The sequence below is a fragment of the Salvelinus fontinalis genome, chromosome 17, assembly GCF_029448725.1.
Source record: "Salvelinus fontinalis isolate EN_2023a chromosome 17, ASM2944872v1, whole genome shotgun sequence".
Lineage (NCBI taxonomy): Eukaryota > Metazoa > Chordata > Actinopteri > Salmoniformes > Salmonidae > Salvelinus > Salvelinus fontinalis.
The window spans coordinates 29,917,512-29,936,501 of NC_074681.1; the positions used below are offsets into that span (position 1 = coordinate 29,917,512).

Below are 18,990 nucleotides of genomic sequence, written 5' to 3' on the forward strand. Positions count from 1 at the left end.
GTTATACTAGTGAAGACATGCAACTTTGAATGAGGTATTAATGAGCTACATGCCACCACCATTACCATCTCAAGAGAAGAATCGCAATCCTTCTTAACAATGACTTACAACATAGATGAAACTGAATCAATATCGAAAATGTATGATGATCTGACACCATCCACAAGTTTTTATATTCTGTAGTCTTAGTCCATGATACATGCATTTGTCTGCTTCTTCACTTTCTGTTGTTTCATGTAATCCCTTTATGAGTCAGAAGGGCTCACTGGGGGAGTTTCCATTCCACTCGTGTGCAGCTAGAGTACTTTCTTTTTTCTATAACAGCCACTGCAAGGCATGCAGAGAGGTGGTTTGGAAAATAGGTCATGGAAAAATTGATGCTTTTTCCCTCTGCCTCATGATATTCCAGGTTCACTCACTACTGCTGCAGCATAATCATTTCACTCACTCTATTCTAATGACTACCTCTTAGGATTTTGTCATTTTCAGGGTACTAGCCCATGGTGCACCCTCGTATTCCTGATTTTGGATGACAGTCATTTTAACTCACTTTTATATAAATTGTTTTCCTTCATTAGAGGTGCATTCATTTTTTATAGCATATAGACATTACTATATATTGATGGGAAAGATAGCTTATGTGTATTATAAAATACAATACTTTACTAGTTCTACTGTGATTGTTTTCATCAATACACTGATGCATTTGGCTGACTGTTGTAATGTGATCTCCCTAATTGTAACATTGTGCCATTACTGAATTGTGTGTAGAACCAGTAATGTTTCAGGTAACAAGAAAACCATAATATTTTTCTAAGTGATAAGCCATGATGAAATAGTCCACAGTTGTTTAATTGATTAAATGTCAGTTGAAAACTGACAACAGTTAAGGCAAAGACAACAATGTGCTTGCCTTCATTAACTATTCAAATTGTATGTCAGCAGTCAAAGAACATTAAAAAGAAGGGATGTACAGCACAACAATAAAGTCAAAAAGGAGAAAATATTTAGTCATGAGATATAGATTTGCCTGTGTTTTCTTGCCATGTTGCTAAATTTCCATTAATTGGTGAATACCTGTTGTGTTTTAGCTCATTATTTTACATTTTGCTCGCCTGCACAGAAAGATTGTATGCTATTGTGATTTCAGATACGATTTCTCATTCATTATGAGTGACGCAGTATCTGCTAGCAGGCAACCAATGCTCAAACATGCTGAATAGGCCCCTTGTGTCCAGTGGCTCAACATCCGTATGCATGCTGCATTTATATCTCAAACTAGCCTAGCCTGCTCTTTCAAGTCCATTTGCTGTCGTTTTCAGGGCTGGTCGGCCTATGCAGCATATACCTACGTAGGCTACACTGAAATGATACATACTGTGCGCTCAATATAGCTGTATAGGATAATATAAACCTGTAGATTTAATGGTTCTGTTGTTAATCAATGTCATTCATACGTGGTGTTCAGAAATAGAGAGTGAAATAAAGACCCCCAACTGAAATTACAATGATTACACCATTAACTTAATTCTGACATAATCACATTTCCGTCACTGAGGCCGTAGCCCATTTCAGCACCTCCCTCATGGACAGCGAATACCAATAAAGGTCTATGGCAAAACACCAACCCAACAACCAACCAAACAACACCACGCAATTCTATAATGCTGATATATAGGTTAATTTCCATGCTAACCTACTATAGACTGCTAAACGCATTGTCATTTTTAAACATATCTCCTACCCACAACATCTGGAGAACAAAACATATCTTTAAAATATACAGAAGAGCGCGTAGGTAATGCTTACCAAACATATGAATGTGTCCTTTAGTGATGGGGTTAAAACTTCCACAAGACAGCAATATAACGTGCGTTTTAGTGTTCTCCGTCATGATATGACTGGATATTCGTTTTTTTCTTCAACTACCGATTTGTTCTCCTTTGTTTTGCTATTAGCGACCGCAGAGAGAGAGGCAAGGTTCATTTGGATGCGGCAGTATCCCAGTCTCCTCGCAGGATACAGAGCGTCACTGCCCTCTATATTAAAGGCACAGGATCAAAGGCACTCACAGTACAGGAAATCTGAACATGTATGATTTTACAATACAATTTAAACAATAGATAGGCCACATACGTTGGCTTTTATTATATACTTTGTGTGGCAAGTAAATCTGAAAGAAAAATATACACAAATATTGGTAATAAAACATTTAAAGTATTTACAAGAAAAAACAGACAAGATTACCAGCACTTTCTGGCCTGGGCTCTTCCAATTGTATCACTGTTTCTATTGTCCGTGTCCTATTTCTACACGTCTAGATGAAGATGTGTCACCACCTACTGAATGTGCTGAACTCTAAAATACTCTACCCTTTTGTCAGAATATTTGTATTACTAATTGAGTTTATGTTAATTGGTTATATACTGAAATCATACTTTGGATCTCATAGTCGCAGTTTAGCCTCTCTGTATGTGAGCGTAGGCTACCGTTTTCTCTGTAAAAGATCTGGTCTTGGGCGCCCTGGTGGTGTGCTTGGCTCATAACAGCAGTGTAGCTGGTTCAAACCCAATTCTGGCTATTCCGAATTCGATTTGCCCCTTAATTGCTACACTAGTGGGGAAGTTGGCTTGTGCAGTATTGCATCCTCCCTGTTGTAAACGAGCATAGCTATATTTGCTAAGAGGTCTGGATCTTTAAAGCAGTGATACTTAAAAAATGGGCTCAGCTTGTGGAATGGAACTGTACATTGTCTGGGTGATTCCATCCTAGTAGCAAATTCATTTGGATAATTGTTCTTAACCTGACCAAAGCAATGAGGTCAGACTGTATATATTATTATAAACTGGGTGGTTTGAGCCCTGAATGCTGATTGGCTGACAGCTGTGATATATCAGAACGTATACCAGGGGTATTTAGCATCTCCAATCCAAAATTAAATCTAGAATTGGCTTCCTATATAGCAACAAAGCATCCTTCAGTCATGCTGCCAAACATACCCTCATAAAACTGACCATCCTACCGATCCTCGACTTCGGTGATGTCGTCTATAAATTAGCCTCCAACACTCTACTCAACAAACTGGATGCAGTCTATCACAGTGCCATCCGTTTTGTCACCAAAGCGCCATACACTACCCACCATTGCGACCTGTACGCGCTCATTGGTTGGCCCTCGCTTCACATTCGTCGCCAAACCCACTGGCTCCAGGTCATCTATAAGTCTCTGCTAGGTAAAGCCCCGCCTTATGTCAGCTCACTGGTCACCATAGCAGCACCCACTCGTAGCACGCGCTCCAGCAGGTAAATCTCACTGGTCACCCCCAAAGCCAATTCCTCCTTTGGTCGTCTTTCCTTCTAGTTCTCTGCTGCCAATGACTGGAACAAACTGCAAAAATCTCTGAAGCTGGAGACTCATATTTCCCTCACTAGCTTTAAGCACCAGTTGTCAGAGCAGCTCACATATCACTGCACCTGTACATAGCCCATCTGTAAACAGCCCATCTATCTACCTACCTGATCCCCATACAGTATTTATTTATTTATCTTGCTCCTTTGCACCCCAGTATCTCTACTTGCACATTCATCTTCTGCACATCTACCATTCCAGTGTTTAATTGCTATATTGTAATTACTTAGCCACCATGGCCTATTTATTGCCTTAACTCCCTTATCTTACCTCATTTGCACTCACTGTATATAGACTTTTTGTTTTATTTTGTTCTACTGTATTATTGACTATGTTTTGTTTATTCCATGTGTAACTCTGTGTTGTTGTATGTGTCGAATTGCTATGCTTTATCTTGGCCAGGTCGAAGTTGCAAATGAGAACTTGTTCTAAACTAGCCTACCTGGTTAAATAAAGGTGAAATATATATATATTTTTTTTAATTGTATTTTTACTCTCTAAAGACGCTCTAAAGACGTTGGTAGTCAGTTTATAATAGCTACAAGGCACCCCGGTTTGTGGTATATGGCGAACGGCTGTATCCAGGCACTCCGCGTTGCGTCATACGTAAGAACAGCCCTTGGCCGTGGTATATTCGCCATCTACCACGCCCCCTCTGACCTTATTGTGTGCTTGTAGATCAGAGTGTGTGGATGAGAAAGTGAGACATCCCACTCGCTCGTGTTCTCTGGTTCAAATAGAGACAATGAACTAAGCAGACCCAAACTGTGACAACTTTTTCTATGGTAAAACGCGTGAGTGGGACATCTTAATTTATTCCCTATCTTTGCTATGGCACCCTCTATCTTCGTGTGTACACAAGGCCGGTGTCTCTGCTAGTGACGAACAATATGGCGCCGGGAGTAGCTCTTGCTTCTGGACCAATCGTTGTCTAAAGACCCTTATCGGGCAGAATGAACCTCTGCGGCCAATACTTAAGGTGAAATTGTTTTTGATTTATTTATTAAATGGTGTTTCTTACATACTGCGTCAAATCGCATTTGTGCTATCGCCGTAATTTGGCATGCTAGCTTAGTTAGCAACGCACAACAAGAAGCCAAGCTGAGCATCTTCGAAAAGTGTGACTGAGTAGGGCCAGTTATTTAGCTAGGTATCTAACTGTAGATAGCTATGGCTGTTTGTTACCGCTGGCTACTGTATACAGTTAACGTTAGTTAGCTTGGATGGCTAGCTAACTTTAAATTACTAGCTAAACTAGTTTGATAAGTTAACAGGTTTGCGAACCATACTAACCACTGTGGGCATTTTCCTAGCGAAATAAAAAGCGTTTGTCATGTGTCGTGAACAAAATTAATATGTAGATAATTAATTTACTTGTTAACACGCTCAAGAACTAGCTAGTTATGTAGTTAACTAACTCGCCTAATAATGTCAAACTGGTTTATCCATAACGTTAGTTTACACAGCGCCCCTGCCCTTTTTTGGTAGCTAGCATTAGCTAGTTAGCCTGCTGTGCTGGCCATGTCGTTTCTAGTTTGGTTTATAATGAATGTCTGACTGAGTCCGGATATCTACCATTAGATAAATTGGATAACAAACACATAGAGGTTTCGCTAATTCGTGATTTTTGGAAGCAAGCTACTATTTCCATCAAGTCACTGCAGTGAACCTTTCTGTCCACATTAAAGTTACTTGCTAACAATATTCAAAACATGGCTAGCTAAATGGGCCTTAGCATTAGTGAAACGCTAGGTGACGTTAGCTACCATCCCATCTGAGTGTTGTTGGATTAACCATACAGGGATGATTTAAATCAAACAAGTAAAGGCAGCAAACCAAATATAATCAAAGATGCACCTTCTCTAGTCCATGGTATAGTTTACGTAGCCACAATCGTTGGCTGTCGCTACATGACATTTGGTAAACATGCATTCCAGTTAGGCCTGTTTGAGCGCGAGCTTGCTAGATTGACACTTCACGGTGCATGTCTAACGAAATTAACTAATAATTTTCTGTTTTAATGAACATATACAGCTACTTTATTTCAGAGGGGAGTAGAGAATATTGGGACAGCTACTTTATTTCAGAGGGGAGTAGAGAATATTGGGATGTCATAACAAATCGTGCTTTGGAAAGCAAACCAACATAAACACTGCACCTGCCACACTGGTAGCGCGAGCCCTGTCTATTCTTCTTTCCTAGTCCAACCATTGAGCTACATGGTGGAAGATATCAGGCTAACAACGACAGTAACGTCAATATATGGCCAATATTGATTATTTTACGAAATACCAGTAATAATTTATAATTTGAAAGCATAGCAATCAATAAAGCTGTGTTTGAGTCTATTGGCACAATGGAATTCGCTATAGTGAGAGCTAGGCTTTTGCATAAATTGTCTTATGTTTCCTAGCAAATGGTGCTGTAACCATTTGCACTCATAATTGCTGTAGTTTTTAGCCAATCTCTTTCTAGCATGGCAAAATAATACAATCTCCTGTTACATGTTTTGATTACATTGAGCAGTCAGTGGCAGGGGACACACTTTAATCCCCTTTAGTTTTTATTATTTTTTAAATGTGAAATACAGTGCTTTGTTTATACTACTGGTCTTAATTTCCTATGGTTTATGCTATACATAAAGGTCGAGTGTGGGTCTGTATTGATTGACTTAGCTTCTTCTGTTTGTTTATACCCGAGCAGGCAGGCAGAGGCCCTGAAGGCTGACATGACAGGTATGTTTCACACCTCACCTTTTTGGTTCCTTCTTTGTTTTAACCCACAACCCCTTATTATTAGACACTATGCATTGCAGACAATATTGTTTTTGCTGATGTTATGGTCTCTTATTCATTTTGATCTTGAAAGCTTTTCCTTTTCTTTAATGTTTTAGAAGTTTATAATCCCCAGACCTGGGACAGACATTGCATATTCCTTTTTCATATAAAAAAAGAAATGTATGTGTATATATATTTGACCAGGTAAGTTGACTGAGAACATTCTAATTTTTATTTTTTATTTTTTATTTTATTTCACCTTTATTTAACCAGGTAGGAAAGTTGAGAACAAGTTCTCATTTACAATTGCGACCTGGCCAAGATAAAGCAAAGCAGTTTGACACATACAACAACACAGAGTTACACATGGAGTAAAACAAACATACTGCAGTAGAAAAAATAAGTCTATATACAATGTGAGCAAATTAGGTGAGATAAGGGAGGTAAGGGCCATGGTGGCGAGGTAAATACAATATAGCAAGTAAAACACTGGAATGGTAGATTTGCAGTGGAAGAATGTGCAAAGTTTTGAGACATAATGGGATGCAAAGGAGTAAAATAAATACAGTATGGGAAGAGGTTGTATTTTGGGCTAAATTATAGATGGGCTATGTACAGGTGCAGTAATCTGTGAGCTGCTCTGACAGCTGGTGCTTAAAGCTAGTGAGGGAGATAAGTGTTTCTAGTTTCAGAGATTTTTGTAGTTCGTTCCAGTCATTAGCAGCAGAGAACTGGAAGGAGAGGCGTCCAAAGGATAAATTGGTTTTGGGGGGTGACCAGAGAGATATACCTGCTGGAGCGTGTGCTACAGGTGGGTGCTGCTATGGTGACCAGCGAGCTGAGATAAGGGGGGACTTTACCTAGCAGGGTCTTGTAGATGACCTGGAGCCAGTGGGTTAGGCGAAGAGTATGAAGCGAGGGCCAGCCAACGAGAGCGTACAGGTCGCAGTGGTGGGTAGTATATGGGGCCTTGGTGACAACTGATGGCACTGTGATACACTGCATCCAATTTATTGAGTAGGCTATTGGAGGCAATTTTGTTAATGACGTCGAGGATCGGTAGGATGGTCAGTTTTACGAGGGTATGTTTGGCAGCATGAGTGAAGGATGCTTTGTTGGGAAATAGGAAGCCAATTCTAGATTTTACTTTGGATTGGAGATGTTTGATGTGAGTCTGGAAGGATAGTTTACAGTCTAACCAGACACCTAGGTATTTGGAGTTGTCCACATATTCTAAGTCAGAACCGTCCAGAGTAGTGATGCTGGATGCGCGGGCAGCGATCGGTTGAAGAGCATGCATTTAGTTTTACTTGTATTTAAGAGCAGTTGGAGGCCACGGAAGGAGAGTTGTATGGCATTGAAGCTCGTCTGGAGGGTTGTTAACAGTGTCCAAAGAAGGGCCAGAAGTATACAGGTTGGTGTCGTCTGCATAGAGGTGGATCAGAGAATCACCAGCAGCAAGAGCGACATCATTGATGTATACAGAGAAAAGAGTCGGCCCAAGAATTGAACCCTGTGGCACCACCATAGACTGCCAGAGGCCCAAACAACAGGCCCTCCGATTTGACACAATGAACTCTATCAGAGAAGTAGTTGGTGAACCAGGTGAGGCAATTATTTGAGAAACCAAGGCTATGGAGTGTGCAGATGTGGTGATTGAAAAGCTCGAAGACCTTAGAAAGGCAGGGTAGGATAGATATAGGTCTGTAGCAGTTTGGGTCAAGAGTGGGGTGGACCCCTTTGAAAAGGGGGATGACCGCAGCTGCTTTCCAATCTTTGGGAATCTCAGACGACACGAGAGGTTGAACAGGCTAGTAATATGCGTTGCAACAATTACGGCAGATCATTTTAGAAAGAAAGGGTCCAGATTGTCTAGCCCGGCTGATTTCTAGTGGTGCAGATTTTGCAGCACTTTCAGAACATCCGCTGACTGGATTTGGGAGGTGAAATGGGGAAGGCTTGGGCGAGTTGCTGTTGGGGGTGCAGTGCTGTTGACCGGGGTAGGGCTAGCCAGGTGGAAAGCATGGCCAGCCGTAGAAAAATGCTTATTGATATTCTCAATTTTAGTGGATTTATCGGTGGTGACAGTGTTTCCTGTCCTCAGTGCAGTGGGCAGCTGGGAGGAGGTGCACTTATTCTCCATGGACTTTAGTGTCCCAGAACGTTTTTGAGTTTGTTGCAGGAAGCACATTTCTGCTTGAAAAAGTTAGCCTTGGCTTTTCTAACTGCCTGTGTATATTGGTTTCTAACTTCCCTGATAAGTTACATATCACGGGGGCTGCAGAACGCCACAGGATGTTTTTGTGTTGGTTAAGGGCAGTCAGGTCTGGAGAGAACCAAGGGCTATATCTGTTCCTTGTTCTACATTTCTTGAATGGGGCATGCTTATTTAAAATGGTGAGGAAGGCATTAAAAAAAATAAAAAAAATAACCGGGCATCCTCTACTGACGGGATGAGGTGGCCTGCTGGAGGTCATTTTGCAGGGCTCTGGCAGTGCTACTCCTTGCACAAAGGCGGAGGTAGCGGTCTGGGTTGTTGCCCTCCTACGGCCTCCTCCACATCTCCTGATGTACTGGCCTGTCTCCTGGTAGCGCCTCCATGTACTGGACACTACGCTGACAGACACAGCAAACCTTCTTGCCACAGCTCGCATTGATGTGCCATCCTGGATGAGCTGCACTACCTGAGCCACTTGTGTGGGTTGTAGACTCCGTCTTATCCTACCACTAGAGTGAGAGCACCGCCAGCATTCAAAAGTGACCAAAACATCAGCCAGGAAGCATAGGAACTGAGAAGTGGTCTGTGGTCACCACCTGCAGAATCACTCCTTTATTGGGGGTGTCTTGCTAATTGCCTATTTCCACCTTTTGTCTATTCCATTTGCACAACAGCATGTGAAATTTATTGTCAATCAGTGTTGCTTCCTAAGTGGACAGTTTGATTTCACAGAAGTGTGATTGATTTGGAGTTACATTGTGTTGTTTAAGTGTTCCCTTCATTTTTTTGAGCAGTGTATATTAACCTACCTAAAGGTTTCTGGCAAGGAACACCAGCATGTTCACCTTTTCTGGCTTTAATAGACTGCGGAGTGGGGTAACAATATTGCCTGCTGTGGGCCTACTGAAGACAAGTTCACGCGGAACACTTTTTGCACAGATGCAGAGGTATTTGACGGTAATGTTGGCCAAGAGCGGAATGCGACCCTCATTCCCTCTCCACCATGCCAGTGGGTCATCTCCTGATTTACACATTAGTGGGTACGATGTGAGCTCTGCTTTGGCCAGCTGTTGCACACCGAGTGTGACTGTTTGCTTAGCTCTCCCAAGAAGACTGCACAGTGATGTCTTCTATGGTGAAGATGCGCACTCGATCTGTTAAAATTGTCCAAAATCACAATTGAAAGGGTCTCGTATCACACTGTAGGCCTACAATGTTTGGTTCCAAATCACCATACAAAGTCATCGGTACCACATATGATAGGTTTATTTTTATTTCCGCACAAGAAAATACAATATTATGATTACCATTGTGCTCTAGTGATTAGACTCTTATCATATCGTTTACTGCATTGGTAACACTCCAGCCCCGGATGCAAAAAGGAAATGTCTCTGGTGTTAAGTTTAATTCAATAAGAGAAAAGCTGTGAAATGGAGAGTTGAAGAGGGCCAGAAAAGTAATGTTTGGTATAGATTTGGTGAAGTGGTAAAAGAAGATGATGGCAGTGCCGGTTATGTGTGATGGTTGAGGAGCTATACAAATTCGACTGTCACAAAACAGGGACTTCAAATAGACATATGTCAAGGGAACTCTTGCCTACTGTGCAGATGGTTAATTGGAAACTGAAGGTCTAACTCCTGCAGAATTAAGCATTTATTTCAGTAAAATTATAAAAAATTATATATTTTATATTATAAATCATACTGTATGTAGGCACAATTTTGAGTTGTGTAGAAATATGATTTCTTTCAGCATCTTGATAGAATGCAAATGCAATTAGATACTGTCTTTATCAGCATCAAAAGCAGATGGTGTTTTGCAATCAGATGAAATATGCATCCAAGCCAAACTGAAATCTTATCAAACATGTCTCATTTTCACTGCTTTCTATTTCCTTACAAAAGGTCAAACTGATTTTGCACATAATTTTAATGTTTTGCTTTTTGTCCCCGGTCCCTAAATGTCTTTGCTCCGTGAAGAAGCAGAGATGATGGAGAGAACTTTACAGATGTTAACTGCATTAATTCTATTGATTTGAGTTTCTAGGTAGCAAGGGTTTATTTAGTTTTTGAAATCTCGAGCAACGTATGACCGACGAGAAGCTGCATGTATCTAATTATAGAGAAGTTGACTAACAGCTTACCAAAATGTCGGAAATTATAAGCATGTATCTAAATTAGGAAAAAATAAAATCGTTTTGCTGTCTCTGACTGTAGCCTACAGCGTATTTTCTGCATTAGCAGGTTAGGCTCTAGTGCAGGCGTCAGATTTTTCCTTTATCACAAAGTTGGGCGATTTGCGTCCTTAAGACTGCTAAATAAACTCAGCAAAAGAAACAGCCCTTTTTCAGGACCCTGTCTTTCAAAGATAATTCGTAAAAATCCAAATAACTTCACAGATCTTCATTGTAAAGGGTTTAAACACCGTTTCCCATGCTTGTTCAGTGAACCATAAACAATTTATGTACATGCACCTGTGGAACGGTCATTAAGACACTAACAGTCGGTAGGCAATTAACATCACAGTTATGAAAGCTTAGGACACTAAAGAGTCGTCGCCCCCCCCCCCCCCCCCCCCCCCCCCAGAAATGTCCGGGAACTTGCAGGTTCCTTGGTGGAAGTATGGGGTAACATCTCACAGCCAGAACTGGAAAATCTGGGCAGTCCATGAGGAGGAGATGCACTGCAGTACTTAATGCAGCTGGTGGCCACACTAGATACTGACTGACTTTTGATTTTGACCCCCCCCCCCCCCCTTTTTGTTCAGGGACACATTATTCAATTTCTGTTAGTCACGTGTCTGTGGAACTTGTTCAGTTTCTCAGTTGTTGAATCTTGTGTTTAAACAAATATTTACACATGTTAAGTTTGCTGAAAATAAATTCAGTTGACAGTGAGAGGATGTTTCTTTTTTTGCTGAGTTTTTAGTTCGTCGGGGTAGCTATTTAGTTAACTATCTGCATTGACCCTTTTTGCCCTAACTTTTTTTTTTTTTTTTATCACATGCGCTGCTACTGTTTACTGTCTGTCACTTTATTCCTATTTATGTGTACATACTGTCTACCTCAATTACTTCGTACCTCTGCACATATTCTTGTTACTGGTACCCCTTTTATATAGCCAAGTTAACGTTATTCATTGTGTATCTATTGTTACATGTTTTACTTTTCTATTTTATTTCTCTGCATTGTTGGGAAGGATGTGTAATTAAGCATTTCACTACTATTCCACACCTGTTTATGAAGAACGTGATGAATAAAATGTGATTTAATCCATCAGTGTATAAAATATAAGTGAGAGGAGTGTGCATAATGTCCTCCTTTCCCCTAGATTCTAAGCTTGGCGCAGCAGAGGTCTGGACTTCAAGGCAGGCTCTTCAGGACTTGTACCAGAAGATGCTGGTGACTGACCTGGAGTATGCTTTGGACAAGAAAGTGGAGCAAGATCTGTAAGTCCCAGTCTACATTAAATTGGTTATGTAATTAAACCTATTAGGCAGCCTTCTATCGCTATTCTTGCTAGGTCTAGGGATCTTAGCCTCACTTCGTAACAATAAGATGGTCCTAATTTTATAATGGGAAACAATGTTTTGCTGTCTTTCTGAAGGTCACAGAATTATGTTATGTATTCCTGTTTCATTGAGTCATTTGACCTTACATCAACATACTCTTTAGTCCAATAGTTGTCGTTGTAGTTATCACATTCCAGGCTGTATCACATCCGCCCGTGATTGGGTGTCCCATAGGGCATTGTCCGGGTTTGGTTGGGGTAGGCCATCATTGTAAATACGAATTTCTTCCTGACTTGCCTAATTTAAAAAAAAAAAAAAAAAATTTGTTGAATGACCTTCTCTGGGATATGTGGGACGGTAGCGTCCCACCTAACCAACAGCCAGTGAAATTGCAGGGCGCCAAATTCAAAACAACAGAAATCCCATAATTAAAATTCCTCAAACATACAAGTATTATACACCATTTTAAAGATAAACCTATCGTTAATCCAGCCAAAGTGTCTGATTTCAAAAAGGATTTACGGCGAAAGCACACCTTGCGATTATGTTAGCTCAGTACATAGCCACAGAAGAACACAGCCATTTTTCCAGCCAAAGACAGGAGTAACAAAAAGCAGAAATAGAGTTAAAATTAATCACTAACCTTTGATCTTCATCAGATGACACTCATAGGACTTCATGTTACACAATACATGTATGTTTTGTTCGATAATGTGCCTATTTATATCCACATATCTCGGTTTACATTTGCGCCATGTTCAGAAATGCTTCCAAAATATCCGGAGAAACTGCAGAGAGCCACGTCAAATAACAGAAATACTCATCATAAACTTTGAAAGATACATGTTTTACATAGAATTAAAGATACACTTGTTATTAATGCAACCGCTGTGTCAGATTTTAATAAAATAAATAAATAAAAATCCTTTACGGAAAAAGCACGCCATGCAATAATCTGAGACGGCGCTCAGATATAACAACATTTCTCCGCCATGTTGGAGTCAACAGAAATACGAAATTACATCATAAATATTCCCTTTGATCTTCATTAGAATGCACTCCCAGGAATCCTAGTTCCACAATAAATCGTTGTTTAGTTCGATAATGTCCATTATCTCCAAGTAGCTACTTTTGCTAGGACGTTTAGTACACATGTCCAAATGCTCGCGCAGATGCAGGCATACTCGGACGGAAACTTCAAAAAGTTATATTACAGGTCGAATAAACTGGTCAAACTAAGTAGAGAATCAATCTTCAGGATGTTATCATAAATATCAAATAACATTCCAACCGGAGAATTCCTTTGTGTCTCTAGAAGTAATGGAAAGCAAGACGATATCATTTGGAATGCGCATCACCAGGAACTGGCATTCTGCCAGACCACTGACTGAAACCGCTCCCATCCGGCTCCACATCACAGTAGAGGCTTCATTCTACAGACTTGACATCTAGTGGAAGGCGTAGGAAGTGCAAACAGATCCATATCTTACAGGGATTTGAATAGGCGATGAGTTGAACATCAACCAGCCTCAGAATTCTCACTTCCTGTTTGGATTTAGTCTCAGGTTTTTGCCTACCATATGAGTTCTGTTATACTCACAGACATCATTCAAACAGTTTTAGAAACTTCAGAGTGTTTTCTATCCAATAGTAATAATAATATGCATATATTAGCATCTGGGACAGAGTAGGAGGCAGTTCACTCTGGGCATGCTATTCATCCAAAAGTGAAAATGCTAACTGGATTTTACATTTGTAAGATTGGAAGACAACTGTAAAGAAAGTAGATTAGTAATAACCAGAAGTGTGGACTCAAGTCACTTGACTTGGACTCGAGTCACAAATTTGATGACGTGAGACTACTTGATATAAAATAACTTGGTACACAACATTGACTTGAGACCAATGTTCCCTCTAAACTGCGCGCTGCTCACCCGGGGCTGCTGTGCAGAAGAATTATCGGTCCCCGCAGAGGAGCTCGACGGTTAACACTGTCAGCGTTTCCATTTATTGTTGGAGTTGTGAAAGGATCAATGCAATATTACCCACTTTCAATGCAACATAAAGAAACAAAACAAGCTATGAAATACTTAGTATGCAAAACGTAACTATGCAAGATATTTTTGTTGTAGACAGAACACATCGGAGAAGGATTCTATTGATTTGACAGGCATGACTCGGGGCCTGTACTCTACACAGACCGGTGCGCCATAACCAATCAGAGCTGCAGTAGGCCAAGTGTCACGTCTGGAGGAAATCTGGCACCATCCCTATGGTGAAGCATGGTGGTGGCAGCATCAGGATTGAGGGAAAGATGAATGGAGCACAGTACAGAGATCCTTGATGAAAACCTGCTCCAGAGCGCTCAGAACCTCAGACTGGGGGCGACGGTTCAACTTCCAACTAGACTACGACCCTAAGCACACAGCCAAGACAATGCAGGAGTGACTTCGGGACAAGTCTCTGAATGTCCTTTGCGAAATGCACTGTACATACCTTTTTATACCTTTGTTTTTATCAGGTTTCTAACATAGGCCTACGGTATTGCACAAATTATTGTTTATAAAAACATACCGTTTTTGGTTCTGAAGATTGTAAGTCTGTTTGTTAACCAATGACCATTCATCTGCGTGAGCGCAAATCCATATTAGTCTCCAGAAAGTTATTTGTTTTTGAAAAGCAAAAAAAAAAATGAGTAGGATTATTTTTTCTATTATCCATATAAACATTATGTAAAAGATAAGAAATCTACTACGGACACTTATTTGCCAGAACAGTGACGCTAAGCTACCAGCCAATTTCATTGATAATTTTCATATAGACTGGTGGCTACTGGCTATGTCTGAAGATAGTTGTAACATTGCACTGCCTTCAATATTATGTGATAAATGTTAATTTCTGGAGAAATTAAGATATTGTTGATGATGATAGGGGCTACCTGGGGGAGGTGGCAAAAGGTTTGAGGATCACTGAGCTAGCGACTGGATTGCTGTACAGCTAGAGCATTGTTTCCACGGTATTATGAGATTGTAGGGAGAGAAGATTGCCACAAATATGCAGCTCAAAATGGTTTGCTAATCAAGAATGTGAACTGTGTACTTTGCAGGCTCTCCAGCAATGGGTCATGGAGCAACAATTACTACTAGCATAGGCGTACTGGTCTTTTCTTTTGAAATTGCTTATTTACTTAACCATTTGGAATTTGTTGTTTTAAAGTGAATTATTACGTAATCAAAATATTTTGTAGACAATGAAAAGGGCTGTCTGGTAGCCTCAGTAGACAAAGATTTTAAAATATATATATATTGACAGGACTTCAAAAAACGTGTGACTTGACTTGCTCTTAGAATGCGCGACATGGACTTGACTTGTTCTACTTGAGACATGGACCTTGTCACTTAAGACTTGCTTGTGACTTGAAGAGTAGTGACTTGGTCCCACCTCTAGTAATAACTGTGGAGTGAGTCAATTTGCTCTCAAGCACAATACAACTATTGTACTGTTGGAATTAGATGTATTATCATTAGATGTTTGATTAAACTCAAACAAAGTATACTTTGATTTTCTCACCTCACTTTTCAGCTGGAACCATGCTTTTAAGAATCAAATAACAACACTACAGAGTCAAGCCAAGAACAGAGCCAACCCCAATAGAAGTGAGGTGCAGGCCAATCTGTCCTTGTTTCTCGAGGCAGCTAGTGGATTTTACACACAAGTAAGTTGCAACTAGAATGTAGGTTAACGTTTTTGAAAAATCTTAGGTTTTGGCCAAACCTTATTTGCCAGCTCTGCAGATATACAGTTGAAGTCGGAAGTTTACATACACTTAGAGTCATTTAAAACTCTTTTTTTAACCACACCACAAATGTCTTGTTAACCGACTTGCCAAAGCTTTAGTTTGTTAGGACATCTACTTTGTGCATGACACGTCATTTTTTCCCAACAATTGTTTAGAGATTATTTCACAACTCACTGTATCACAATTCCAGTGGGTCAGAAGTTTACATATACTAAGTTGACTGTGTCTTTAAACATCTTGGAAAATTCCAGAAAATTATGTCATGGCTTTAGAAGCTTCTGATAGGTTAATTGACATCATTTGAGTCACTTGGATGTATTTCAAGGACTACCTTCAAACTGAGTGCCTCTTTGCTTGACATCATTGCAAAATCAAAAGAAATCAGCCAAGACCTCAGAAGATAAATTGTTGACCTCCAAGTCTGGTTCATCCTTGGGAGCAATTTCCAAATGCCTGAAGGTACCACGTTCATCTGTACAAACAATAGTATGCAAGTATGAATTTCATGGGACCAAACAGCAGTCATACCGCTCACAAAGAAGACTTAGGTGCGAAAAGTGCAAATCAATCCCAGAACAACAGCAAAGGACCTTTTGAAGATGTTGGCGGAAACGGGTACAAAAGTATCTATATCCACAGTACAACGAGTCCTATATCGACATAACCTGAAAGGCCTCTCAGCAAGGAAGAAGCCACTGCTCCAAAACCGCCATTAAATAGCCAGACTACGGTTTGCAACTGCACATGGAGAAATGTCCTCTAGTCTGATGAAACAAAAATAGAACTGTTTGGCCATAATGACCATTGTTTTGTTTGGAGGAAAAAGGTGGAGGCTTGCAAGCCGAAGGACCACAAATGGGTCTTCCAAATTGACAATGACCCCAAACATACTTCCAAAGTTGTAGCAAAATGGCTTAAGGACAACAAAGTCAAGGTATTGGAGTGGCCATCACAAAACCCTGACCTCAATCCCATAGAAAATTTGTGGGCAGAACTGAAAGCGTGTGCGAGCAAGGAGGCCTACAAACCTGACTCAGTTACACCAGCTCTGTCAGGAGGAATGGGCCAAAATGCATTTACTTATTGTGGGAAGGTTGTGGAAGGCTACCCGCAACGTTTGACCCAAAATAATTTAAAGGCAATGCTAACATACTAATTTGAGTATATGTAAACTTCTGACCCACTGGGAATGTGATCACTGAAATAAAAGCTGAAATAAATAATTCTCTCTCCTATTATTCTGACATTTTTCTCATAAAATAAAGTGGCGATCCTAACTGACTTAAAACAGGGAATTTTTACGAGGATTACATTTTAGGAATTGTGAAACTGAGTTTAAATGTATTTGGCTAAGGTGTATGTAAACTTCCGACTTCAACTGTATGTCTAGAATTTATTAAGTAAGCTGTTCATCATATTGATAAGTATGTTAATCAGAATACAAATGATGCTGGACATTTTTTAATGTCGAAATGACAGAAGCAAAGGTCTTCAACTCGTAGTAACTTGACCCTTTCCTCTAACAGTTACTACAGGAGCTGTGTACCGTGTTCAACGTGGATTTGCCGTGTCGTGTGAAATCATCTCAGCTTGGAATTATCAGCAATAAACAGACCAACCCCAGCACCATTGTAAAACCCCAACCTAGCTCTTGCTCTTATATCTGCCAGCATTGCCTTGTCCACCTTGGTGACGTTGGTGAGTTCACACTATCACTACAAAATAATTTCACTGGGCAGATCATTTTGAGGTCAATATTTTATCAGGCTCCCAATCAGTGCTTATTGCAGTTTTGCTTATCTCCTTTCCCCCACTTCAAGCACGATATCGCAACCAAACCAGCCAGGCAGAGTCCTATTACAGACATGCAGCTCAACTTGTCCCCTCAAATGGTAAGTACTTACTAAAGTTTTAACGTACAGTATTTGTTTACTGGTACACAGAGCATCAATGTACTTCTTTGCAACTTCCAAAATTTCACCTGATAAGAATTGTTTCAGCATATGAAATCTTTTGTTAACCTGTTAATTTCACTGATGTCCCAATGTCTTTCTCCTCCAACAGGTCAGCCTTACAATCAGCTGGCCATCCTGGCCTCCTCTAAAGGGGACCACCTCACAACGATATTCTACTACTGCAGGAGCATCGCCGTCAAGTTCCCTTTCCCTGCAGCCTCCACCAACCTGCAGAAAGCTCTCACTAAAGCTATTGAAAGGTATCATTGAGTGTTTTTATTGTAGCCTCATGTCAACCACTCTTTTCAAAAGGTGTTATGCTTAGCTGTATCTATTTTCCAACCTTAATCAACCATCATTTGGGAAGGGACTAATGAGAATTTTGATGTCCTTAACAGGTGTTTATCAGCCAGCTTGTTTACAGTAGGGATGGGCATTTGGACATTTGTGACTGAGTATTCACAGAATGTGTTTCTGAGCACTCGAATGAAAATAAGTCTATTTTTAGAATACAAGGCCTGCACTGGAAAATATTTGTCGCAGTTATCTATATTCCAACAGTGTGCAACAATGCCTCATTTATCGTAGCATTACAGAAAATAAATCCTAATAGCTAAATTGCCATATATTTTTAATAAAAAACGATTGCCATTTAAAGAAACTCCATCCACAAACAATATTTGGAATTTGTTTTATTAGTCCATTGTTGATATAGTCCCAAAATGTTTTGCATGTCAAAATCACGTTTTAAAGATATGTAACTTTCCAAATGCAGGAAGTCGCATATCTTGAAGATGTGATTGGGGACATGCAAAACATATCCTTTTAAGATGAATTCATTGAAACCAACTGGTTCTATTATATCATGGAACACAGTCTTCAAAAAGGCATTAACCTCCACAGTGGTGCTTGCTTGTAGAAGCTGATGGCTGTGGAAAGGCATAACCTTGTTGTGTTAATTTAGCAGACAAGACGCTCTTTTTTTTCCCCGAGCCCTCATCACAGTCAAGACACACCTGTGTTATAATAAAAATACAGAATAAAATATAACAGAATATTTTTCCAAGTGAAAAGTTGCCAGTGCGTAGTGATGCTCATCTCGTGTCTGGAACAGTTCTTAAAAATCATCATTTGAAATGGAGTTGATATACTATTTTTATATATATATATATTTTTTCCCAGGTTACAAACCAAAATTTGTATTTTTGATATAGATTTAGTTTATTCTGCCTGTTCTTTTGGAATTTTCTAAATGGATCAAAAATTCCACGTTGAACACTGCATAGTGATAAATTAAGACCATGACATCAATTTGGTGAGTAG

At 40.0% G+C, this 18,990-nt stretch overlaps 2 protein-coding genes across 4 annotated transcripts in view; one reads left to right on the forward strand and one right to left on the reverse strand.

The window, feature by feature from the left end:
- LOC129814128 (nicotinamide/nicotinic acid mononucleotide adenylyltransferase 2) overlaps positions 1-2,444 on the reverse strand; it is a 14,504-nt gene extending 12,060 nt beyond the window's left edge. The window contains exons 1-2 of the mRNA XM_055866956.1: positions 2,248-2,444; positions 1,810-2,039 (exon numbers count right to left, since the gene is read on the reverse strand). Coding sequence (XP_055722931.1) covers positions 1,810-1,894 — 85 coding nt within the window. The 5' untranslated portion in view covers positions 1,895-2,039; positions 2,248-2,444. The remainder of the gene's footprint in view (positions 1-1,809; positions 2,040-2,247) is intronic.
- A 1,624-nt stretch (positions 2,445-4,068) lies between these two features.
- The window catches only part of LOC129814129 (nonsense-mediated mRNA decay factor SMG7-like), a 28,173-nt gene continuing 13,251 nt past the window's right edge, over positions 4,069-18,990 (forward strand). For all 3 annotated transcript variants that reach the window (XM_055866957.1, XM_055866959.1, XM_055866958.1), the window contains exons 1-7: positions 4,069-4,387; positions 6,112-6,143; positions 11,733-11,850; positions 15,496-15,628; positions 17,239-17,410; positions 17,533-17,604; positions 17,777-17,927. In XM_055866957.1, the coding sequence (XP_055722932.1) occupies positions 4,362-4,387; positions 6,112-6,143; positions 11,733-11,850; positions 15,496-15,628; positions 17,239-17,410; positions 17,533-17,604; positions 17,777-17,927 (704 nt within the window). In that variant the 5' untranslated portion in view covers positions 4,069-4,361. The remainder of the gene's footprint in view (positions 4,388-6,111; positions 6,144-11,732; positions 11,851-15,495; positions 15,629-17,238; positions 17,411-17,532; positions 17,605-17,776; positions 17,928-18,990) is intronic.